A 26,574-nucleotide genomic window follows, 5' to 3' on the forward strand; every position below is an offset into this window, starting at 1 on the left:
CTGGAAGGACAGATCCTGAAGCTGAGACTCCAATACTTTGGCCACCTCATGAGAAGAGAAGACTCCCTGGAAAAGACCCTGATGTTGGGAAAGATGGAGGGCACAAGGAGAGAGGGACGACAGAGGACGAGATGGTTGGATAGTCTTCTTGAAGCTACCAGCATGAGTTTGACCAAACTGAGGGAGGCAGTGGAAGGCAGGAGTGCCTGGCGTACTCTGGTCCATGGGGTCACGAAGAGTCGGACACGACTAAACGACTAAACAACAACAACAACGAGTAATAATAATAATAATAATAATAATAATAATAATACTGTATTTAACTCTCCCAGTGAAATCAGTGGGACTTTAAAGCAATGTATGATGCAATCTTGCAAATTAGACCTCTAATTTGACTATATATTTTTATCTAGGAAACCAGCACTTTCAAAAGCCATATCATTCACAAGGTGTGTGTCTATCAATAATTATAAGCATTAACAGCAGAAAATAAGAGTTATAACAGACCGTCAATGCAAGAGTTTTTAATTGAGCTTGACAAAGGAAAGCGTGCAAGTCAAAACGTTAAGTCACATTTTGATTTCACTTTTTTAAAAAAATTGGCAATAGTAGAGATCTCACTAATCCTTGTTATCATACAGACCGTCCTGGGTGTGTAAACCCTTGCACAGAAACATAGCTCAGGGTCCTTAACTTGCCCCACAGAAGCTTAAGCGGCTCTGCTTTTAGTGTTAGTGAAATGCTGTTATTTAGAGGTCATCTATTTTAGAGCCGGGGAAATTCTTAAGCTACTTAAAAAAACGATCTTAGCTCTTACTGATCTTGAGACACTCCCTGATCAACCTAATCCCATGTGATTTGGGCAAGAACCCTGGAGCCGACACTCTGCCAGAAGCATGAAACTTGGATACAAAAAAACCCCAAAGCAGTACAGTTCAGCATCTACTGGGTCAATGACTCACAAAAGGAGGAGGAAGTGGAAAATGGGTTTTCTGTTGAATGAATTTCTTTAGTGGGATCTGTATCTTCTACTCCGCAGGCAGCATCTCGGGTTCACACTACAGGCACAGCAACCATTGCAAGCAGCCACTTCCTTCAGCTTCTGCTTCTTATCTGAAGCACTTGTGACTCTGTGGGATCTTGGCTTCGGAGAGGCAAAGTCGTGTGTTCAAATCCCACCAGGGATTGGCCTTTCTACTAACTGGTCCCCAAAACAATTGAATACCTATGTGGCCTGGAGCTAGCTGTTAAGTGTCAACTGCATTAGTAAGCAGCCTATTCGGATGAGCAACGTAACATCAGAAAGGGGGTACTCACAGATAACTGCACCTTTGCAGCTCATTCTGTTCAAGGAAGCAGATATACTCAATATTCTTAAGTGATACATCCTTTTCTGAAGTTACGCCACTCAGGTGAGTAGCCACTGATGTAAGCTTCTTTCATAGAGTGCTCATCTTCCATAGAAGTGTAGAGTTGGAAGGGACCAACCCCTGGCAATGCAGGAATCCTGTTGTGGGTTGGCTCGAAACACAAACTTTCTGGTTAACAGCCAGATGCACTGAACCATTTTGCCATCTTTCTTAACGGCAAGTGTACCAAGTTACCTCTGTTTAAAATCTGCAGAAAACCCTCACATGCCACCAAAGCCAACAAGTGTATGATTTATGTTGTGAACTGCCCTGAGATATATGGGTATAGGGTGGTATACAAATTTAATAACTAACTAAATAGAATAAAAATCCCACCAACAGAGTCCCCAACAAGGAACCTGGCATGTAGGAACAAACACAGGTTCCCATCCAATTCCTACATAGAAATTAAATGCCTCGCCCCCCCTCCCTTCAGTTCATTTTATTTCAATGGGGCTTACTTCCAAGGTCGACGTGTTTGTTGTTTACACAGTGTCCCTAGGATGTGTGTTGCTTTAAGAGCACAGGTCCTTGCCCCTAGGAGCTTACAGTCTAAAACAAACAGCTGGAGGAAGTGAGGCAGGGGTAAACAGGGAAGCAAAGGTGCAGTTGTTTGCATGCGACTTGGTTATAGGCTGTGTTACAGCAGGGCGTGCATGGGAATTAGAGAGCTGAGGTCACACCCTTTGCTCTGGACTTCCCAGCGGCACGTGCGTGGACCGGCTGCGCTGACCCACGCGAGGAATGCACGCTGCTGCTTCCTTTATTCCCACTGCACCTGCTCCAAAACGGAAAACGAGTCCCGGCCCTCCGCCTTGCTGCAAACTGAAACGCTACCCTCACTGCCCTGGGTGAGGCTTCCCTCCCCGCTTGGCTCGCCGCCTCCTCTGCCGGCAACACGAGCAGCAAGAGGAACGTGGGGAGAGGATTCCTTCTCCTTCCCAAGGTTTTTTTCTGGGGAAGTGCGCGCGCAACCCGAGGCGAAGAAGGAGCGAAGCAGCAGGTTGAGGAGGAGCCAGTCGCGCGCTCAGCCACCCAGGGAAAGGGAGGCTTCTCAGCTGCGCTCCTAAATCGCTCTACCTCAGGAGCCGTTTGCCCCGGCGCTGTCCTTAAGGAGGCGCAATTCCCAGCTCGGCTGGCGGTGGGAGCCACCAATAAGCTAAACTCTCCCTCACAGGCGCGGGGGGAGAAAAAAAGACTGGTCTGGAAAAGCGCAGACAGAAAGGGATAAGCTCCGCGCGCCGCTCTGTTCCCTGTCCTTGAAGGGCGACGCTGTGGAACTTCGGAGACGCTTCTTTTCCCTCCCACCCCCCTCCAATGTGAACACATTTTCTACTGCAGGCTGCCCTGCTCTGGAAACCGCCCGCTCCCTTCCCTCCCACCTCGTCAAAGGCACTTTTTTTGCAGACAACTTCGGAGCGTAAGAAGAGGGAGGAGGCGCGCTCTCCTTTGATAAGAGTGGTGGGACTTTGACTCGTCTCCAGCAAGGGGAGGAGGAAGAGGAGGAGGAGGAGGAGGCAGCGGCGAGGCCGCGCCGGGCCGGGCGGGGGTTCGACCATTCTGTGCTGGAGGAACCCGGCGTACTCCCTTCCCATGGACGGGGAGGAAGAGCGGCGGGCGAAGCGCGAGAACCGCGAGAGCAACGTCCACAGGTAGGTTGCGCCCTTGCAGAATAATGGAGAGCGCTCTTGGCTCGCCCTCCTGCTTTTTGTGTGTGTGCCTTTAATATTCTATATAGTAATAATCTCTCTGTATATCGTGCCACAAACGTGTGTATATATATATATATATATATATAATCTTCCTGGGTTGGTGTTAAGTGGCCCCTCAGGTGTATCTGTGATACAACAGGAAGTTAAAAAAAAAAACACAGCCGCAGCAGCAGGATTTGCTTGAGAAAGACAACCCAGAAAACTTATTTACGTTTGGGGTAAATCGATGCTGGGAGTTCCCCATTCCGTACTGAAAGCTCTTCTTTCGTGTGGTTTTCAGCTAAAGTTTGTATCGCATGAATTCCCCTTTGGTTACTGAGTACACAGTGGGGCAGTTATTTCTGCCCTTCAGGTTTCAGTTGGCAGTGTTGGTATGGCTGTTTAATTCAGTGGATAAATTAATTAAGCTAGCTACATTGTGTCCCCCCCCCCCCAATAATTAAACTTTCAAAACTCTGTTACCAAAGATCTTGATTTGTCACTCTCTTTCGGGTTTTCTTGTAATAAAACTAACCTTTCACTGCCAGGATTATTAGTGGTTTACAGCTGCCACAGTAAACACCTGCTCCCTTTGGAAGGTTACATGGAAAGAATGAACTTTTCTTTCTGCTTTCAAACCAATCCACTTGAAAATTAATTTATTTCAGTTCTTTACACTTAGTGGCATCTTAACTTCATAAAATAGCAGATTTAATTTTTTTTGAAATCTTTCCCCAACACCCCCCCATCACCCCCATTGTTATTACCACATAGAACTTTAGGAAAACGCTTAATTTGTAAAATAAAACTTAAAACTATAATAGACTCTGTCCCGAAAGGCTGTCTAAAATAATTTAAACAAGAAGCCCTTGTTATTACAAGAAATATCAAAACAATTTGTGTACTGTAGTACTCTATAAATACAGAAATATTATAAATATGGGAGTGCAGAGGTTGGTAATCGCTGGAGAATATGGAAAGGCTGAATGCTGTCTAGATGGAAGTTATGTTTATAAATTTCCTTGTAGCTGAAAAAAAGGCTCAGTGGAATTTCTGCAGAGAGATAAATGAGACATCAAGGATGGGCTGACTAGCATTTCCCTGTTTATCACCTGACAGTGGGTAATGGCTATGCAAGGATGTAACATCAGAAGAGCTGCCCTGCTGGATCAGATGAAAGATCCATAATTGTTCCACATCCTGTTCTCAGCAGTGGCTTATGGGGAGTCCACAAGCAGGACTTGAGTGCAACAGCACACTCTCCCCACTTGTGAATTCTAGCAACTGGGATTCAGAGTAACACTGCCACTGCAGTATTCTTTGTCCTGGTGCACAGTGGCGTAGCGTGGGTTGTCAGCACCCGGGGCAAGGCAAGTAATTTTCCCCCCCCAACCCATGGATTTTAGCACTCAGAGAGGTGCGAGTGCGAGCGCACGCCCCCCAGATGTTGCGCCCGGTGCGGCCGGGCCCCCCCACGCTACGCCACTGCTGGTGCATATTATCAGGCACAGCCATTTATACAATACAGTAGCAGAGGCAGATTTAGGAGAGCGCAACAAGTTAGTCGTGGAGCCTTGGGGATGCCATAGCTGCGATTTAGAATGGAGCATGAGAGGCGCTGAATTTTTTAATTTGACACCCCAAGAGCTGCCCCTGACAGTAATAAAAGCTTTTCTCCTGAGCTGTACCACTTCAGATTCTATAATGATAATTTATTATTTGTACCCCACCCATCTGGCTGGGTTTCCCCAGCCACACTGGGGGGGCTTCCAACAAAGATTAAAAATACATTAAAATGTCACACATTAAAAGCTTCCCTGAACAGGGCTGCCTGCAGATGTCTTCTAAATGTCAGGTAGTTGTTTATCTCTTTGACATCTGATGGGAAGGCGTTTCACAGGGCGGGTGCCACTACCGAGAAGGCCCTCTGCCTGGTTCCCTGTAGTTTTGCTTCTCGCAGGGAGGGAACCGCCAGAAGGCCCTTGGTGCTGGACCTCAGTGTCCAGGCAGAATGATGGGGTTCTAGTTGGAACCTGGCTTGTTTGAATGCCATCCTCCCAGCAGGGCTGAAAAGACCTAATGGAATGTGGAAACATGAAGTCTTAAGCTACAAGGAAACACAGTGCGATACTTTTTTTTTTTTTTTTAACGGTGCAACGTATTTTATTAGTAGTGCAGTCCAGGAAAGGCTTGCTCACCCACACTGCTGTATGTATAAATTGCGGTTGAGCAATTGGGAGGTATTGTGGCCATCTCTTTTGGAAGAGTACTTTTTAAGGATTACGTTATTATCCAAAGTCCCATGTGTGCTTTTCTGGGAGGCTTTTCTGAGAAAGTTGTGCCTTTTGCGTTTGAATGCTAAATATACAACTTGTTTGTGCTGAAGCGCTGAGCTTTCCTGAACTTTTGCAGTGATTAAATCTGCACAGTTATGCATGCTTAAGTTCAGTCGAAACCAATGGCACTTAAGCACATGTTCCAGTAGCTGAACATTTCCCTTCATAAGTACATGGTGAAACTGATACTATTTATTGGAAATGTCTTAAGCGGTGATACTTTATTCTCTCGTTTGTCTATGTTTTCAAGCGGCTAATAGCCAGAGGCTAAAGGGAGCAGAAAATGGATTGATTGACCTGCCTTATGTATGCATTTAGATAAGCAACCATGTAAATCAATATTGGTCCCATTATACAGAGCTTGATGAGGTTCAGAATTTAATGCAAAACACACAAGTGACCTGAAAAAGGCCTTGTCTACTCTCTGCAAGAGTGTATAACCATGACTGTAAAACTCTGGTCACTGAAAAGATCATTGATTTGTAACAAGTACTAATAAAAAGAAAAATGATCAGGATTAAAATTACCAAACATGCAATGATATTACTCTGTATAAATGGTCCATTAATGTCCTGGTTAGATAAAAATAATTACCAGGTTATAATGTGCTTTATATAGAGTGTAATCTTTACAACAGCCCTATAAGATAGGTTGAAAGGAAGGAAAAAATAAGTGTGTAAAAGAATTCCCTGGATGCCAAGATCCACATTTGGGGCAAGTACTCTTTGGTGAGAGAACCCCAGCAGATATAAAAATCACAAAATATGCAGAAAAGGAAAGTGTGAAATAGATCTTTAAAATACGTCCTCCTAAGTTCCTTCCAAAGTCCCCCTCTTCCCTTAGCATAGAAAAAGTCCACAAACTTGGTAAGTTAAACTCTCCAAAGGTTAGCTTCATGTGCTTTTCCACACAGCATTTAGAAAGCATAGGCAGTAAAACTTGGCTTATTTACAGTGGTGAAAGTTCTTAAATCACTGGTATAAGAACTCAAAAGAGGCTTACTAGAGCCATGTGGTCTGATCTTGGAGCAACCAGCTCAGACCTCGCATGTTGAGCTTCTGGGGTCTACTTAGGTACAACAGTAGGCCCAATTATCTTCCGCCCAAGGGGAGTGGGAGTGACCTAGCTAAGCCTGGCAGGACCACTTACTCTATGGCATTAACCCTTTCATGCATTAATTAGACTTAAGCATGTTGGTTATATGAGGCTGGTTATCCCTCAGGGTAGAACCAACTGTAACCTTCCTCCTTAGTGTTGCCATTGTAGACTCAACAGAGAGGATGATGGGGGCAAAACTAAATTTGCTCTTCCTGTCATTTATTCTGGCTCCGCCTACTGTTGGCCTCTTTGTCTTCTTCCCTATCAGTCCTAATTAGCATCAACCACCACCAAAGCTAATGGGTGTTAGCTGGGTGTCTACAAAAGCAGACTCATCTTCTAAACTTCCGGAAGGTTTATTGACATTTCCAGTTGATAAACATCTTTCATTCTGACATTTTAAAGTCCAGTTTTTCCTCCCTTTAAGCTGCATTTCTGGGGGAAAAAAGTTTTAATTTAGGTATGTGAAGTTTATATAACTACATAAAACTAATATGTCTGTACAATGATTTCCCTTCTGTTGCAGAGTGGATCCATATGGGTTTGAAAGGCCAGCAAACTTTGACTATACATCATATGAAGATTTTTTTTCTAGATACCTAGTGATACTCACTAGGAGAGCAATTAAATGGTCCAAGCTTTTAAAGGGTAACCGCGGTGTACCGAAAAGCTTAAAAGGTAATATTCCAATATGATGCTGTTCCTTGTTTCCTTCTCGTGTATGAAATTTTGCTTGAATCTTTTCAATAGGACTTTTTCAGTAGGGGGAGGTGGACATTGTTTTCACATTTATTGTAGCGCCAATGTCTTCGACCTACCCCACTTCAGACCTTAGTTTGATTATTTCTGGACAAACAGTGTGATCCTATACAAATCTACTCTGAAGTATATTCTAGTGCAGGCTTCCTCAAACTTGGCCCTCCAGATGTTTTTGGCCTACAACTCCCATGATTCCCAGCTAGCAGGACCAGTGGTCAGGGATGATGGGAATTGTAGTCTGAAAACCTCTGGAGGGCTGAGGTTGAGGAAGCTTGTTCTAATGAGTCCAATAGGGCTTACTCCCAGGTAAGCGGGCATACAAATTACAGCCCAAATGAATAGAGTTTATGGGGAAACTCCAAGGAGGGTAACCCCTGTTTTTGACAGTTGATTGCTGATTAGTTGCTTTCATTCCTACGTAAATTCTGTCCTTGTAAGAAATAATCTGTCGGCTACTACGGATGTTTGGTAGCAGCAGCTACTTGTTGCAAATGCAGCACAGTGAGTTGCCGTGAATAGAAACACTCTTTTTCTCTCCAACGTCTCTGTTCCCTCACCATGTTTTAAAGATGGCATGTTTGGAAATGTAGGTTTTCAAATGCGTCATTATACAGTGGTGCCCCGCAAGACGAATGCCTCGCAAGACGGAAAACCCGCTAGACGAAAGGGTTTTCCATTTGCAGAGGCGCTTCGCAAGACGAATTTCCCTATGGGCTTGCTTTGCAAGACGAAAATTGACGAAAATTTTTGAGGGTTTTTTCCGCTCCAAAACCCCTTTTTCTGAAGCGCTAAGCTGCTAAAAGCATTTTAGCAGCAAAACCGCTAATCCCTTAAGCCTTAAAAAGCCGTTTTTAGCCCTTAAACTGCCAATAGCGCTAATAGCGCTACTCCGCTAATGGGCTTGCTTCGCAAGACGAAAAAACCGCAAGACGAAAAGACTCGTGGAACGGATTCTTTTCGTCTTGCGATGCACCACTGTAAAAGCAAATGTAAATGCTGAAAGGAAGTATAGAAGCTTGTTCCTTTAAATGTACATTACTGAAGCTGAAGAAATAAAATCAAGTTTAATTAATTAATCATTCCAAATATCTATTGATTCCAAAGTTCCTCCAAGATGAACAACAAGGCACTTCTTCTTAGTCTCTGGTTGTTGGTGGGTGGTGGTGGTGGTGGTGGTTGTTGCTGCTGCTGCAGATTCCCCCTGTGCTGCATCTCATACTGTTCTAGAAGGTAAGGTAAGGTAATAGACTTTATTTGCGTAGCCGACAGGCCATAGCATCAAAGGACAAACACCAACAGAAATACATTACAGATATAGTTACCATGAAATCTTGTGACCTATTAAAACCCTAGGTAAATTAATAATCTCAGTACTTAAAACTTGGCAGTAGTAATAAAATAATAATAATAAAACATAATGATAATAATCATAAAATCCTAGGCGAGGAATCCGGGTGACGACACTGCACTGTTCTAGAAGGTTCCGCAACACTTGGGGGCAAGATTTTCAGGAAATACATAGGGCATTCAGCAGGAAGAGGACATGAAAGGGCCCTATTCCCTGGAACAGGTCATGGAAGGTGGAATCCAAGCTAATGAGATCAAACTCATTTAGTGAGTAGGACAAAGTTTGAGGACCAATCATGACACTGAAGCTAATTAAAATATTTTCACGTTTGCATATTCAAAGCCTTCATGGGCTGAATGGGAAAAGGGGAATTTCACAGTCAGGTATGCGTAACATATTCCTCTGTGAAGAGAACTGGGCGAGTTCATGACTCGGTGTTTGCACAACAATTGCAGCTTACTGCTGGAATGGTAACAAGTAACTTGCAATTATACAGTTTTCCTGTACATACGAAACTGCTATAACCAGTTGGGCGAGTAAGATGCCACTGGTTATTAGTGGCTGTTTATCATAATTAGGCCCAACCACTGGCTTATTGCCAAACTGGAAAGTGATTAAGCTAATCAGAGCTGGCAAAATATTTAAATATTTTCTGCGCCTTTGTCTCTTTAGGTGCTGGCTCTACACAGCTTTTCTAAATTCCAGCACAATAGAAAATTTAGCACTGAGCTAAATTTGTGAAACTTGGCTTCCATTTAAACTGAAAGTAAAAAAAAATAGAAAATCCCCTTAAAAGATTATTGATAAAGTTTTAATTTTTTAATCCTTAATGGGTGTAGGTAGAAGTTGGCTCAAACCCAAAATAGAACAGTTTGAGAGGTGTTTTGGGTTCTTCTGCTCTCCCCTACGTTTACACACATTTTTTCATTTTTTTAAAAACACCCTGAAAAGATAAATTGTAGAGGTATACAATAGCACATCTCCTGTTTGCAGCACCAGCTTCAAAAGCATAGACTGCTTTTAAATTTGTGTGGGCTTGTTTTTGTTGTTTGTTTCTATTGAGGGAAGTCAGATGTGTCTGGGAGGAGAAGAACTGGAGAGTCACAGTGGTTCATGGTAGGGGGAAGTGGGGCAGGCCAGGTAAGAGGCACACAGCACAGGTTGTGTGCCTCTGGGTGACCATGCTGTGTGCTAGCCCTTCCTCTAACCTGGGGAATTGCTGTTGTCCCTTCAGCCAGCCCTTAGGTCTATGGCTTCTGTTGCTGACTGCTAGGTTGGCTCTGAGTAAGACCTCCCTTATCCCTCTTCCATGCTCTGATTATAGATGAGGAAGCTGGTCTGGTCCGTATCACTGAAACCTGGGTAGGCGTGCAGAAGGGATTTGGTCTCACACAGCTGTGCCCACCTAGATACTCAGGGCAGACGAGGGCTGGGAAGGGGGAGTTGCTGTTGTTTATAGGCATTCTCTCTCTCAACCTTGTGATGTTCAGATGAAGGGCAGTATCTGAGAAAGGAATGCATGGCCTCCATAACTTAAATTTACTTTCCCTCATTATAGGCCTCTGCAGGGCTGGCCCAAGGCCTTCTGGCACCTGAGGCATGCCATGGATGCTTCCCAATTACCACAGATCCGGACCCCCGCCCTGGTGGGGTGGGAGGGGCATGCCGCCTGAAGCGGGTTGTGTCACTGGTGTGCCAGCCATGCTAGGGCAGGAAGCTAGCTTAGAGGCTGCAGGGCAGACCACATGACACACCTTTCTAGCCAATGTCCAGCTCTCTGAATTTGCCACCTGACACAGCTACCTCACTCTACATCATGGTATGGCCGGCCCTGGACTCGTGGCTTTGCTATCAACAACAACAGCATTAAAGAATAATGTAACCTCAGGGTTGCATTCTCCTTCCACTGTCTACCAAAGTCATGAGGCTATATCCGATTGCAGCATCTGATTGAGCTGTGTTTTAAGCTGGCTTTACTTTTAAAATCAATAGCCACGATAGGAAAGGGTTAGCTGCAAATGCAAGAGACATTATGGAAACAATATTCAAATATGGTGCTTTGTTTAACTATAAATATCCACATACTGTAATGTCCATACACACAAAAAAAATGCATGAATAGATTCTCTACCCCAATCCTTTTTTTGTAGATGGGAATCGTTTGGCTATTAGAAAATTGGCAGCATTTTCTGAGCCAGATTTTTTATTTATTTTAGAATTGTAGGGAGATTTTCATATTCCTAATTGACTTAATCAGTCAGTCAAATCTTTACTATGGTCATAGATCAGCACAGGTACAGGTAGGGTACAGGTACAATCATTTAGAATCTGTAAAACGTTTTGGAAAGCTAAAAAGTATTAAAACAGAAGGTATACTAATCAACTTAAAAAACAATTAACCTGGAAAACCCAGGAGTGTTTGGTTGTACTAATAGCCCACGTTGAAACAAGTGCTCCTTCCATGGCGGGTATAAATAAAGGAAGATAGAAAAAGATGGGAATAAATAAACAAATCACCTCCTTTTTGCCCTCCTCCATGATACACACAAACTACCCCTCTCTCAGGATTTTTGTGGTCATCTGAAAAAGGCACTTGCCTGCTTTTTGTGTTTTCCTCTTGTCACTGAAGTTTCCTACCTTTCTTACTAAGGTCACACAAATGTTGGTTCTGCACTTTCAAGCTCTTGTTTGTGGAATGATCAGCAATTGCTGGTTAATAATAATAATAATTTCATTTGTACCCCGCCCATCAGTGACTGGGTTGTCCTTGACACACTAGTTACCTTGATGTCCTTTTACTTCCCTTGGAGGTTGTTTTTTTTTTTGTTTTTTTTTTTTGTATTTTAAGTATCCAAAATATAATGCTTGAAATATCAACTGGTGTGCTTTTTCTTTTGCAGTAAAACGCTATATCAGAAAAGGCATTCCAAATGAGCACCGTGCACTGGTTTGGATGGTGGTGAGTGGTGCTCAGTCCCACATGGAACAAAACCCTGGATACTACCAGAAGTTACTTGAGGGAGACAAAAATGACAAACTCGTGGACACAATTAAGACAGGTTAGCATCTAAACGTATGTGGTTGTTCAATCTAGTCTGCTGTTTACCAAGGAGCCTGTAGCCAAGTATTCTGTGGATAGAGAGACAAGTGTGGGAATTTGTTTGTTTGTATATTGTATTTCATTTGAAGACCACAGGGTGGTTCACAACATAAATATACAAAATCAGGACACAAAATACGTAATAAAACAAACAAACAAACAAACAAACCAATAGCACCCCTCCCACAAATGCATTTAAAATGCCATAGAATGTTAATCAGTCAAAGGCTTGGCTTATAGAGAAACGTTTTTGCCTGGTGCCTTTGTGGACTTGTGCCTTGGTTTTGGAGACAAATGAAAACCTGACCCTTCGCAGAAGCAATGGTGTTTGTGTTCAGTGTGGGACATTCTCTTGGCAATTCCTATGCATGTACAGTGGTATCTCGGGTTACATATGCTTCAGGTTACATACGCTTCAGGTTACAGATTCCACTAACCCAGAAATATTGCCTCGGGTTAAGAACTTTGCTTCAGGATGAGAACAGAAATCGTGCAGCAGCGGCAGCAGGAGGCCCCATTAGCTAAAGTGGTGCTTCAGGTTAAGAACAGTTTCAGGTTAAGAACAGACCTCCAGAACGAATTAAGTTCTTAACCCGATGTACCACTCCGTGTGTGTGTGTGTGTGTAAATATATACAGTGGTACCTCAGGTTAAATACTTAATTCGTTCCAGAGGTCTCTTCTTAACCTGAAACTGTTCTTAACCTGAAGCGCAACTTTAGCTAATGGGGCCTCCTGCTGCTGCCGCGCCACCAGAGCCCAAGTTCTGTTCTCATCCTGAAGCAAAGTTCTTAGCCTAAAGCACTATTTCTGGGTTAGTGGAGTCTGTAACCTGAAGCGTATGTAACCTGAGGTACCACTGTGTGTGTGTGTGTGTGTGTGTGTGTGTATTTTCCTGCTCAAATGTATTATTTGGCTTGATAGTCTGCCAGACTGGTACCAGCAGTATCTCCACAGGTCTCAAATGAGGTTGTGTATACACTGACCCATTCATAGCACAGAAATGTAGTTTTTCTCAGTCCAGAATCATTCATGGTTGTCCTCAACATGCTGCTTCCCGTTTAGATTGCTGCTAGATCCTGTCGTCCACAAGGGTTACAGGCTATGCATTTTAAAACTCTCCCCTTTATCAGTCATGCCTTTTCCTCACTGCTCATGCCCCACAGGTGAATGAAGAAGGAAGTGGTGGTGCTCACCCACAACATCATTGGGCCTGGTGTGGGTCCTCCCCGTTCCCATTGCTGGAACTGCTCACATCGGTTTTCACACTGAGGGGTTACAGAGAACTGATCTGCAATGAACTTTTATTTTTGGAGTGAAACCAATTTCACAAGCAATGCTTCTCAGGGGCAATAAATAAATAAATGCACTAGATCTAGATTATGTTTGGATTATATATAGAGAGAAAATACTCTTTCTCTGTTGATTCTAGAATAAAATGTCAGTTTCTGCAAGTATAACAAGCCTCTCAAGAATATCAAGGCAGTGTACAGAAACCCTTTAAAAGCAATACAGTAGAAACATTAAGATGACTGCAGCGATACCACCACGTAGTTAATGTTCTAGGCAAACAACTATGGTGATTATTCAAGGTCGTTGGAATCTTGTAAAGCAGGCATTACCAACCTGTGGCCTTCCAGATGTTTTGGCCTACAACTCCCATGATCCCTAGCTAACAGGACCAATGGTCAGGGATGATGGGAATTGTAGTCCAAAATATCTGGAAGGCCAAAGGTTGGGGATGCCTGTTGTAAAGGATAATCCCTGGAATGCAAAGAAACAATAAAAGACTTCTGTGCAGTCCTGAGGGAGGTGGGATAATGTTAAATCCATGGACAGTCGGCAGACGAAATAGACACACGGTTGTGGCACCTTTAAAGACACAACAAATCTATTAAGGCATGAGCTGTTGTGAATTACAGTCTACTTCAGAGTTGTTTAGAGTCAACCTTCCCTGTTTATAGACATATAGCATTTTGCCTGCATTGCTGAAGAATAAAAAGTTTCTTAAAGCCTGTAATGCTGATCTTCATCCCGTACAGAAAACCATGTTCAATGTGCAGATGTTTAAAAACAACAACCTGAGGACAGGGCTAAAATCATTACCCTGTTCAGCTTGTTCAGATCTGTATTTGAGCACCCCCTACACACAAGTCATGCATCCATAGGGCTGTTTCGATCCTTTCAATAGGACAGCTGAACCGTATTGTTGACCAGTCAGGGAATCCCAGATAGATAGCATGTTGTCAACTATTGAGTTCATGGGTGAGAAGGCAACTTCAGATCCCAAGACTTTAGTCCATGAATCATATTGCTTTATAGATACATTTTAAATTTTTGGCGTTTCCTTTTTTTTACATTTTAGACATGAATAGGACATTTCCGGATAATGTAAGGTTCCGCAAAACTGCTGATCCCTGCTTACAGAAGACACTCTACAATGTATTGGTGGCATATGGGCACCATAATCCGTCTGTGGGATACTGCCAGGTATGTGACATTCGGAATGCAATCGTGAGCTTCTTTTAAAGCGAAGCGTTTATAACTTGGGTGGCCTTGATGGCAATGCAAAATTTGAGAAATGTAGATTTCATGCACTTAACCTTCCCACCCTTCTATTCTAGTCCTTAGTCAATATCTTAAATTTACCATAGTTTAGTACCTCTCAGTTTGCTCCTTTATTTGGAACTTCCCAGCCCTATCCAGAACAGCCTCTTGTGAGTGGTGCTCAGAGACCCTCGCATCACCTCACATGCGAACAATAACTATCAAACTTACACCATCATTGCACATCAAACTGCCGTAGGTATAAAGTGAGCTGCTACTGTTCTCTAAAATGCACTGTAAACCTCAACATTGGTTGGGAGACCTTTTAAAAGCAAACATTAGATGTTTCTTTAAAAGAAGGCAAAGTCTTTTCAGCAAGGTAAAAGATTGCGTGCTGAAAAAAGCGTGCTGGGGGGCGGGCAGATTGCGTTGAGTCCTCTCAAACACCCACCAAGTGTGGGACAATGCTTGCGAACCTGGGGCACCCGAGTTTCTGTTTCAACAGGACCTTCCTAACACTTGCAATGTTAATGTGCCTGACAGTTAACTCCCTGAGAAACATCACTGTGAACTCTGAAGTTAGTGTTGCCTTGCTATTGTACGCTGCAGTACTATGCTTCGATGCATGAGCTTTTATGCTGGCATGTACAATTTAGTTTGCTCCATGAATGTCTGTGGAGGGGCACTCTTTTGTTGCAGTGCCAAATAACCCTCTGTCACCATGGTTGCTATTGTTGAGCAAGCTGGCAGTCTGAGGGCTGAAAACGTACCCTCACAATTGGAGGGCAAATACCCCCATAAAGTAGAATAGAGGGTTTTGTTGTTGCTGTTTACAACATCTGTTAGCTTTTTTACATTTCGGGGGAAATTGGAAACAAACGTTTTTGAACCATGCCCATTAGGCACAAACAGATGGTTATGAATTCTTGGAATTAAAAAGGAAAACAACTGGACCTATTTTGGATTAACTGAGCTAGTAGTTGTGGGACAACTCTTCATTTATCCAGGAGTCAGTCCCCCCCCCCCCCATCTTCCTCCTTGAAACCAGATGCATTGTTTATGAAATAAAAATGAGAGCACCTCGTTCTTTTCCATGGAAGATGATGGTAAAGAAGAGTGATTGGTGAAAGGTTCAGGGAGGTTTCAAAAGAGATGAAACAGGAGATGCATTCAAAGGCCGGATCTGACAGACTGCAATTGATACTAGTGTCCATGAATGTTTTAAAACGATCTTACAACTTGTACACTTCAGACTTGGGGACTAGCAATTGCTGTGAGTGTGGCTAGGATGGCTGCAAAAGAAATTCATGGCGGGGTGTGTGTGTGTGTGTGTGTGTGTGTGTGTGTGTGTTGCAGAAATAGAAATAACAGCAGAACCCTATCCATGTTTACACAGAAGTAAGTCTTATTGAATTCATTGGTGGCTAACTCCGAGGTAAATAGGGTTAGGGTTGCCCTCAAATGTGAGCTAATATTATGATGAGCTTGACGCAGTCCTACTCTTCACCACCACACAGACAGCATTGAAAATGCATTTCTTGCACAGAGACTGTCTTTTGTCTGCTGTTTCTTCTCCATGCCAATTAGCCACATCCATGGCAATTAGCCACATAAATCATTGAGTTAATTGCCATTTCGCTACTTAACCCAAATTATATCAATGCTTGTGATGATGCACTCATCTGGTTCTGGTCCATGGCTGACTGCCTGGGGACCACATGCATCCTGCCTTTGGTTCTGTGATGAAAGAAAGGTAGGCCATAAATGTAAGGAAACAAAAATAAAACAGCGTTACATCTTATGATGCAAAAACCAAACAATGCAGTTGTATTTCCTGTGTTGCTTTTGTGTGTTATACTTCAAATAGCCAAGCTGTGAACAGGCTGTAATTCTGGAGTCAGCTATAGAATTCCTAACAGGTATTTTAAAAAAAACACACCTAATTACTCTGGGAAAGGTTTGAGTATTATCATTGGCTCAAAGTAAAGGAGCGTGCTTGGGGTGAACACTCAATGAAAAATACAACTGGAAGTCATTTTGTCATGTAAGCAGTATATAAATTAATAAATAACAACAAATGAAAATGGGCCTTATTCATGTCCCTGAATACTTCTTTTGTTTTATGCATTCATTTGTGGTCATTCCAACAGTTTTCATCCTTCATTATTCAAGGCAGTGGAATTCTAGACTTCGCACAACTATAAATGGAGACTTAGTCTGTGGGATTTTAAAGTCAAAGTGGCCCAAACATTATTTTCCTTTTAACGTAGCCTCGGAAATTGAAGTGTTTTACTCTTGCACCTGCAGCAAGAAATTGCTCACAACACTTTTAAAACTGACTCTTGATAAGCGTGAATTACCTTTAGGTCCTCCCTCTGCCCATTTATTATCTTGGCTCCTTTTAAGATTACTTTTGTCAACATTATATCAAGCTTGTTAGATAAATTGTTCCTTTGTGTTTTAGGGCATGAATTTCATAGCAGGCTATCTGATTCTTATCACAAGGAATGAAGAGGAATCCTTTTGGTTATTAGATGCTCTCATTGGTCGAATATTGCCTGGTAGGTCAAACTCCCACCTTTTCTATCTTTGTGTCACAGGTCATTTCCTGTATTTGAGCTAAGTGCTAAGTAAGAGTGACTATCCAATGGGCAGTCTAATCATATAATATTGTAACTCCAGGGAATTACCCAATTACTACATTGAAAGCAGTTCTCTGTAGGAAATAGCCATCACATTCCTCTATTCATTCTATTTACACTTTCCTTTTGTATACGTAGCAAAATACATGTTGATATATTCTTCTCTTTTTACTATCTGTGAGCACATAGCATAGCATGTTTTGGCATTTGGGTTATTTCCTTCCATAAGAGGCTGTACGTCCTATCAGACATAATCCTATACTATATATACACACACTATATATATATACACAGAGAGAGAGAGTGTGAGTGATAGTGATATATATTGAAAAGCTAAAACAGACCATAGAATTTGTGATATTCCCATGCAAAAATGCCCCCCAAAATAGTTGCGGTGGGTGGCAAGGGGTGGGGCTGTGGCCCCCCCAAGGGTCCACGGGCCCCTAATTGGGAACCACTGCTCTATACCAAAAAGCATGTACCACAGAGAAAACCTGGAAGATGTTTCTCACCTAGCCTTTTCTGACATGCTGGCTATCTGTGAATGAGGAGTGTCTTCTTCATGGTACATCATTCCATCATGTGAGCTCCCACTTGCAACATAAAGCGCTGCAGAATGGACATAGACATAGTTGGTGTTTTGCTATACTTCTCATCCTTTACAAAAGGCAGGCAGGCAGCAAGGAGAGGAAAAACCTACATAAAAAGAATCTGCGAAATTGAACCAGAGCACTTCTGCAGGCCTCTGTTCATTTGCATGTTAATTAAAATAGTTAAGGTGTAGTACAATGGGAACTTCTAAAGCATGCTTCTTAAAAAGGAAATGGAATCTTTAGTGGTTCATTCATCTTCCAGTGAATGGAACTGGAACTGCTAGATTTTTTTTAAGAGCATGTCTTTAGATGGAAGGCCTGGAGTACAAAACCTGTGACATCTTGAAAGTCTTGTTTGCTTTTGAATTATTTTTGCTACAGCCCTTGTTTTTGTTTTTTGAAAATAGTCTTTTAACCATTATCCCAAAGATAATGGGAATTTTCAAGACAACAGATAGCCGTCTCTCTTCCCCCTTTCTGCTCTACCCAACAAGAAGCAATTAACAGTGAAAATGTGTAACTACAACCTAGCAGAGAGTTCAAAGTTGCTGGATCTGAATGCTCCTTCCTGTTTAAGTATCTTTTTTTTTTAATTCTTTACTTTTTCTTTTTCAAGCATGGTACAGATCTATTTCCAGCACCCTTGAAATTTGATCAGTTACTGAGTATTAGACAGGACAATTGAGGCACTTTTGGTGTTTTGAGAGTTCTGAGAAGATGCCTTTAAAGATGCCTTTAAACAAATGTTCCTAAAAGTGTGAAAGCAAGCATAGCCTCGATTCTTTCTCCTTTAAAAAAATGTTTGAATAAATACACATCTTTCATAAGTTGGCTGGGCTGCCAAGTATAGGGGAATAGCCCCTCCCCATGTCCTCAAGTGCTGCACTTAATCTCTTCTTCACAAGAGTGAATAATCACTACACACTAACGTAGGAGAAAATGAAAAGGTGTGTTTGGGGGATGTTGTTGGAGGGCTAGAATCTTCCGGATATAGTCTGCAACTTGCCAATTTCCATTTTGACTTCTTTGTTAAGTATTCGGGCTATCTTTTCCGAGTTAATCATCCAAAGTTTTTCTAAAACTTTCTTGCAAAAGTGGGTACAGCAACCTTGTGTGGAAGTCTAAATGGGCATGCATATGCCATGTTTCAAAAGATGATTCTTCAGCTTCTTTGCATTGTTGATCTGAAGATGGAGATTTAAAAGCAGAAAAGGTCAGGGAACTGCAGCATGCTCTATTTCTGGATATTCTTTTTAATCCATTTGTGGCAGAGAACAAGTCCACAATAGCCGTTATAATCTTTATTCCTTATTCCCTGCAAATCTCATTACTGGTCCATAGAAGAGTTTGGAAGAAGAGTTTGGATTTGATATCCCGCTTTATCACTACCCTAAGGAGTCTCAAAGCGGCTAACATTCTCCTTTCCCTTCCTCCCCCACAACAAACACTCTGTGAGGTGAGTGGGGCTGAGAGACTTCAGAGAAGTGTGACTGGCCCAAAGTCACCCAGCAGCTGCATGTGGAGGAGCGGTGAAGCAAACCCGGTTCACCAGATTATGAGTCCACTGCTCTTAACCACTACACCACGCTGGCTCTCCCATAGGATAAGAAAGCAGCTGCAACTGCATTGATGCTTTATTAAAGATTGTAATATCAAGACTCAAGCAAATCTGGCAAGCAGAATTCTGTTGAACTGTGAGCCCGAAAAGCCACTGTGTGTGTGAAAATACCGAGTCCCAGTGATGAAGGGAATGCATGCACAAACCTGAGCAGCACCATAACCCTATAGGGATCTCACATGCCTTATCTTAGGAGTTTTTCCTCTGTCAGTACTGCAGCAGATGCAGTTTTCAGCTGTTGTGTGAATCAGAGGTACTATATTTTTCGCTCCATAGGGTGCACCGGACCATAGGGTGCACCTAGTTTTTAGGGGGGGGGATAAAGAAAAAAAATTTCCCCCCCACCCCAAAGAGCAAAGAAGCCAAGACAGCTGTCTTGGCTTCCTCTTTAGCCACACACAACCTCTCCAGCCGGGAGAAGCTGGGCGCAGCTTTGTTTTTAGCCGCGGGGCTGGGACGGGGGAAGCCCAAGCTTCCCCCGACCCCAGCCCCCAGAACAGGCTGCTATCCGCAAGCCTTCGGAGTCCGGCGGGAGTTCCCACCGCACTCAGAAGGCTTGCAGACAACAGGCTGCTTTCCGCAAGCCTTCGGAGCCCGGCAGGAACTCCCGCCGCACTCGGAAGGCTTGGGGAGAACAGGCTGCTTTCCGCAAGCCTTCAGAGCCCGGTGGGAACCCCCGCTGCGCTCTGAAGGCTTGTGGAGAACAGGCTGTGTTCCACAAGCCTTTGGAGCCTGGCGGGAACTCCCGCTGCGCTCCGAAGGCTTGCGGATAGCTGCCTGAAGCCTGGAGAGCGAGAGGGGTCGGTGCGCACCGACCCCTCTCGCTCTCCAGGCTTCAGCGAAAGCCTGCATTCACTCCATAGGACGCACACACATTTCCCCTTCATTTTTGGAGGGGGAAAAGTGCGTCCTATAGAGCAAAAAGTACGGTATATGTTGTGAGTTAAGAGGAAGCAGTATAAAGCATACCTCTGTCCATCAAATTGGGAAAAGCATCTCTCTCTCTCTCTCTCTCTCTCTCTCTCTCTCTCCAACTTGGATAGGGAACATACTCTCTTAGAGCACTTTTACCCATTTTTTTAAAAAAGAAGCAAACACATATCGAGCTTCAGCTGTTTTGTAATGCCAGTGCAAACCTACAATGGCCAGCACTCACATTTTAATTTCTTATGCCTCTGTCTTACAAGGATATCCTTGGACTGTATCATAAATTGCATGTGAGAGAGGCTCAAAAGCTATTGAACTCTTCCAGGTGAAAACATTGGTTTTCATCCGGTAATTGCAAGTTAATGCAGTTAATACAATTGGTTAAGTGACATGTCAACATCACTGTGCAACGATTTCCCAAACAACCTTTCAAGCTGATACACAAATACTAAAACCACTTCAGTAAAATGCAGTTTTGGCACTTAAGTGAGCTAGCTTTCCTTTGTCTCTATTGCAGCTGTGGATTTTGTGTTGTGTTTTTTGTTGTGTTGAATATAACTCACTTGTTCTATGACAAAGCCTGCTGCCTCAAGTCTTCCAGCTATTTCATGACTTCAAAGGCTGGTTGCTCCAAGAACTGGACATTCAAAATCTGTTCACAAGCGAAGGAGCTTGAATGTCACAGGGCCGGTGTTGATGCTTCAGATTTTAACTGATCATATTTGATTATATTAGGTGATATTTGAAATTGCGGAAATGGCAAGCAAAGTAATGAGATAAAAGGGAAAGATGCAGGTAATACAGGACATTGGATAATTCTCAGTTAGACATGTTCATAGTCGACTGATGAACTGGATAAATCAAGTTAACCTAGGATGATTAGAATTGTTAAAAACAGGACACAGTTAATTTTATGTTTTTATCTCTGCTGTGAATCAGTCTCTCTCCTCACCCGATCACTGAGCTGCAGTAGGTGGCAGCATATGCTAGGCTTCCTCAAATTCGGCCTTCCAGATGTTTTTGGCCTACAACTCCCATGACCCCTAGCTAGCAGGGCCAGTGGTCAGGGATGATGGGAATTGTAGTCTCAAAACATCTGTAGGGCAGAGGTTGAGGAAGCCTGGCATATGCCATGAAAATAATTCCCTTTGAGTTTTTACCTAGTCCATGCACATGGGATGGTTTGATGCTTAGCAGAAGTGAATGTCTCTGTAGCTTAAGCCACTCCATAGAATTGGATGTGCTATAATATTCTTTTAGTGGACCACCTATACCATTTCCGAGCCTGCCTCAACTGGTAAAGATCTCCATCATAGGCAGTGTTCAGAACTCCCATTGTTCTAGGTGCATTTTGTGACAGGGAATTTAATCAGCGTGGGCAGTTTCTGAGCTCTGGGTGCAGTACTGCGTCTAAGATTTCAGATTAAAACTGCAGAGTGTAAGAAAGGAGGGCCTTTTTCTGCCTCCTCACTTCCAGCTACTCTCTGAAGACTGGGGAAGAGACCCTCTTAAGAACCTTAGGGGGGTGGGCAGGGGAAGGACCAGACCATGTGAAAAAAGAACATAATGTTTTAGCAGCAGTTCATTCCTTTTCAGCTTTGTATTCTTGTTATAAAAAAGCACACCTAGACATATTGTTGTTGCACCAATAATAATAATAATAAATTTTATTTATATCCCGCCCTCCCCAGCTGAAGCCGGTGGCTAACAACAATCAAATAATCAAACAATCAAATAATCCAACATTCTAAAAACATTTCATTATAAAAATTAATTAAAATCAAATTAATGGCAACCGTTAAGCAAAATTCTGTGCAGGTTGCCAGAGGAGGGAGTCAGGCTGGGCCCTGACCAAAGGCCTGGTGGAACAACTCTGTCTAGCAGGCCTTGCGGAAAGATGTCAGGTCCCGCAGGGCCCTAGTCTCTTGTGACAGAGCGTTGCACCAGATTGGAGCCGCAGCCGAGAAAGCCCTGGCTCTAGTTGACCAAGGTTTAAGGTGTCATTTAGCTCCTAGCTTTCATATCTCAGTTTCTAACATTGATCAAAGGCTTGACTCATAGGCTTTGATTCTTTAAATAGGTAGCTACTGGGTATAAGGCTCTCTTAATAGTGGTGCCTTGGCTGTGGAAATCTCTCCCCATATCTTTTCTGGTGCCCTACTTGATCATCTTCCTACACTCAGTAAAAGCAATTCTTCATTTCTGGGCTTTTCCTTGGTACTCTAGGAGCCAACTCCTAGGGGCCAAGGGCATCCCTAAAGTTGATGGGCATTGCCATTCAAATGGTGTGCATGCACTGTGTCTTGTGATCAATTCTGCAGGGTGAGGCCTGCCTACCCCTCCCCCTGCTCGGTAGTATTTAAATGGCTCTTGCACGTTCTGGTACAGTGGAACCTTGGTTTACAACCATAATCTGTTCCGGCGGCCCATTTGTAAACCAAAACAGATTGCAACCCAAGGCACGCTTTTGCCAATGGGGCCTCCCAAAAAATTTGTTTGTATTCCAAAAAAATGGGTTGTAATCCAAAAAAAGTTTGCAAACCGGAACACGCACTTCCGGGTTTGACACGTTTGTAATCCAAAACATATGCAAACCAGACTGTTTGTAAACCAAGGTAAAGGTAAAAGGACCCCTGACCATTACGTCCAGTCGTGGACAACTCTGGAGTTGTGGCGCTCATCTCGCTTTACTGGCCGAGGGAGCCGGCGTACAGCTTCCAGGTCATGTGGCCAGCATGACTAAGCCGCTTCTGGTGAACCAGAGCAGTGCATGGAAACGCTGTTTACCTTCCTGCCGGAGCGGTACCTATTTGTCTACTTGCACTTTGATGTGCTTTCGCACTGCTAGGTTGGCAGGAGCAGGGACCGAGCAACCGGAGCTCACCCCGTCGCGGGGATTCGAACTGCCGACCTTTTGATTGGCAAGCCCTAGGCTCTGTGGTTTAGCAAGGTACCACTGTACTATTATCTCAAGTTTTGCTGTTTTTTATTGTTGTGGTTTGGTTTTAAATATGTTTTTCTACACTGCCTGTTTTGCAGAAACGGCCCTCCCTCTTTCTATTTTGTGCCTGGATGTTAATATTCCATGTGCAATAAGGCACACTCTGCGTGGCAGTGATGCCAGAGAGAATCCACATAACACTGGGGCACATACTTGGAAAACTTTTAATTTCTAGTTGACCTCTGTGCTCAGTTGGTGCTAGTATTTTCTGATCATGAAAGCACAGCAACTCAATAATGGCACGTCTAGCCTCAGTCTAGTTTTTTAGCAGCTTGGAAAGGTGCCCTGCTAGCCTTGTGGGGGCTTTACCATTCGTTTTCTGCTCTGAAGACTGAAAGCAGCAACTGCTGTTCCCTGTCCACAGATCAAGTGATTAATGTTGAACATGTTGCACAGTGACTTATGCCAAGTTACAGAGCGCCCTCTGGAGGCTTCCTTAAGAAAATCTGTTTATTTTCTGTATTTCTTTCAAATACTGAGTTTATGTAAAAAAAAAAAGGGGGGGGAATTACTTGGTTGCCTACCTGACAACTTTTTTTGCCACCTGCCCCCAAGCCTATTATGGTGCCAACAGCAGTTTCTGTAGTCTTGAATTACATTTAGCAACTTTATATTTTCAGGTGCCTGTGATGGACTGGGAATTATTAGCTTGGAGCAGTTTCTCTAGGGTTTATCAGGCAGTACCCCATCCAGAATGAAACCCAGGGACCCACAAATGTAGTTTCTGATGACTACCAGTGCTCACAAAACCATTCTTGCAACCAGCTGCCCCTGATCACTGTACACAAAGTAAGAACCCTCCCTTCCCCTGAGTTTTCTGAGAGTCTTGCGGAACTTAATAGGCGAGAGGAGCTATTGCACTGTGTGGTCCTTGGTAGTGACAAATCATACTAAAGCTGGCACTAATTTATGGAGCCGCACTGAGACCTTTTCGTGTTGAAATAACTCTCTGACAATTGGATGTGGCCTTCGAAAGTTTTGTGGACCCACATGTTATAGGTAGGGCCTGAGATGCTTTGAAGGATAAATCCCCAAAGGTACCACATATAGTCACACACAGCTGTTTATCTGTCAACTGTGCATTTGTGTATCTAGAGTTGGGTCTGCTCAAGTCATGGAACACAGGGCACTTTGACAGCCTCTCCTAGTTATAGCGCAATCTGAGCCCTCTTAACAGCTGTCACAATATGTGGAGTTGAGCCCTTTACTCTTGAAGTGGAAAGACATGCTGCAATTTTACCTTTTGAAAAATGAGCTCTTTCCTTTCCCCATATACTGTTTTTCTTTTTAATGAATGATAGCAATTGGATCATTTTGGTGATTAGCTTTTGTTTCCCCCCCTTCCCCCCCTCTTAAAGATTATTATAGTCCAGAAATGATGGGTCTGAAAACAGATCAAGAAGTTCTTGGAGAGCTTGTGAAAATGAAAGTTCCTGCCGTTGCAGAATTAATGGAGAAACATGGCATCATGTGGACTTTGCTGGTATCGCGTTGGTTTATATGTTTGTTCATTGACATTCTTCCAGTAGAGGCAAGTGAGAACTTGATGGTATTTTTAGCTGTGTGGGTTTTGTTTTTGTTAATGACATAGGCTATATGCATGCTTTAGTGATGCCTTTAAACAAAATCCTCTCTCCTACAGACTGTACTTCGAATTTGGGACTGCTTGTTCTACGAGGGATCAAAAATAATATTTCGTGTGGCCTTAACACTAATTAAGCACCACCAAGCTTTCATTTTGGAAGCCACCAACTTCCCAGATATCTGTGATAGATTTAAAGAGATCACCAAAGGACCATTTGTAACGGAGTGTCACACTTTCATGCAGGTAGGCATCCCATGTTGTAGAGAACTGTAAACTGGCTAGAAACGCTGTTTATTTGCTGTTGCTTTTCTGCATACAGTCGTACCTTCAAAGTCAAACAGCCTAGTTCTTGAACGTTTTGGCTTCCAAATGATCGAAATCCGGAAGTGACTCTTCCAGTTTTTGAACGTTCGATGGTGCTTCCAATTGGCTGCAGGACCTTCCTGCAGCCAATCAGAAGCTGCGCTTTGGTTTTCGGACATTTTGGAAGTCGAACAGACTTCCAAGGTACAACTGTATTGCTTCAATGTGCTTCATGGTGCTCTTGAACTTGGGTTGGTTGGATATAACTAGCAGTGGGTCAAACGCTATAGGACATACCACTAGAGAGAGGAGATTGAGGCAATTTTTTGCTGATGCTCTCTCTAATCTCTTGTAATGCTGCTGTCAAATAGATGTTCAAGGGATCCTGTGGAGCCGCATGGGAGACGGCATCTTTGCTCTGGTGGGAATTTTCACTGGATCTCCTTCCCTTCTGCTCACAGAAGAGCAAGTCTGAATCTGACCCATAGTTTGCAGTACTGAAGTGACCACTCTGGGACACAAGCCAGGGCAGAGTGTATGGAGGTGGTCCTGGGCTCCCCAGCCTCACTGATGTTGTCCAAGGGAAAGATCCATTATAGTGATGGGAATACTCAAGGATGTAAAATGAAGAGCCCACTTGTAAAAAGAATGAGTGTCCTGACTTACACTAACAATTTCTAAATTCTTAATTCTAGAAAATATTTACAGAGCCTGGAAGTCTGAGGATGGCTACAATAGAGAAACTACGAGAAACTTGTAGAGCAAATCTGATTGCTCAGACATAAATGGACAATATTTAAAATAGACAAAATGCTGCAAAAAAATGGGCACATTTCTTCACTTAATTCCACTGATACACCATTTCTTCAGTTTCCATTAGTGTTGATTGACATGACCAATTCTCTCCAGCTTTCAAGTAAGTGTTGAACTGGGTAATTTGATTATTTTTATTTTTTGTAAAAAAAAACCTTTAAGTTATATGAGAATAAAATGTGGTCACTGCGGCGGTAACCTTTTTTTTTTTTTTGGAACAAATGCACTGCATACCTTCAGAAGATTTTGTAATATTTAAATAGATTTATAAATATCAGTTTAAAAATGCAAAATAAATTCTATTTTGAAATCTCCTCTTCTGGAATTTGCATAGTAAAATGGGCCTAAGACCTCTAGCAGAAGTATTTAAGAAGAATCTTCAGCAGCTGGAAATATTCAGTATGCTTCTGCATGCTGCTGACCTTAAAAAATTGAATTTGGTTTATGTATTGATCACAGGGAGGTTTTGCTGTATTTCCACCCCCCCCCAAGAGGAGTAGGCTGACGCTTGAAATAAATTGTTTGTGTTGGGAATCAATTGTATGATTAGGAGCCATCTGGTATGCAGATGTTCGAATGACTGCCTACTAGAACAAGCACAGCTTCTATTTGCACCTCTGAACTTTTAAGTTGTGTGTGCTTTGTCCTGTTGTGACTGTATGATATAGGATCTCTACCTGTTAAGTAAGGCTGGGCAATATCTGGTCATTAACATTGTGATGTATCAGCAGCTAAATGCCATGATTTACTGATATCATGATGTATCTCGGCTACTGCTTCCTCTCCACCTTAGGGGAGGAAGAAG

At 43.0% G+C, this 26,574-nt stretch overlaps 1 protein-coding gene across 1 annotated transcript; it reads left to right on the forward strand.

The window, feature by feature from the left end:
* Positions 1-927: 927 nt before the first annotated feature.
* On the forward strand, positions 928-26,088 carry GRTP1 (growth hormone regulated TBC protein 1). The gene is made up of 8 exons (XM_083438045.1): positions 928-3,061; positions 7,061-7,212; positions 11,542-11,700; positions 14,106-14,230; positions 16,752-16,848; positions 24,427-24,599; positions 24,711-24,896; positions 25,652-26,088. Exons 1-8 carry the CDS (start codon positions 3,003-3,005, stop codon positions 25,739-25,741), a joined length of 1,041 nt encoding a protein of 346 aa, XP_083294171.1. The 5' UTR covers positions 928-3,002; the 3' UTR covers positions 25,742-26,088.
* Positions 26,089-26,574: the final 486 nt, after the last annotated feature.

The sequence above is a fragment of the Podarcis tiliguerta genome (genome assembly GCF_965153285.1).
Source record: "Podarcis tiliguerta genome assembly, chromosome: 4".
Classification (NCBI taxonomy): domain Eukaryota; kingdom Metazoa; phylum Chordata; class Lepidosauria; order Squamata; family Lacertidae; genus Podarcis; species Podarcis tiliguerta.

What these genes read in the sequence shown, in the direction of transcription:
- GRTP1 (XM_083438045.1), top strand. Translation starts at nt 3,003, where the DNA reads ATGGACGGGGAGGAAGAGCGGCGGGCGAAGCGCGAGAACCGCGAGAGC. An exon ending in TGTACCGAAAAGCTTAAAAG is followed by an intron (nt 7,213 to 11,541) that starts GTAATATTCCAA and finishes TTTCTTTTGCAG; the next exon opens with TAAAACGCTATATCAGAAAA. An exon ending in CATTGGTCGAATATTGCCTG is followed by an intron (nt 16,849 to 24,426) that starts GTAGGTCAAACT and finishes CCCCTCTTAAAG; the next exon opens with ATTATTATAGTCCAGAAATG.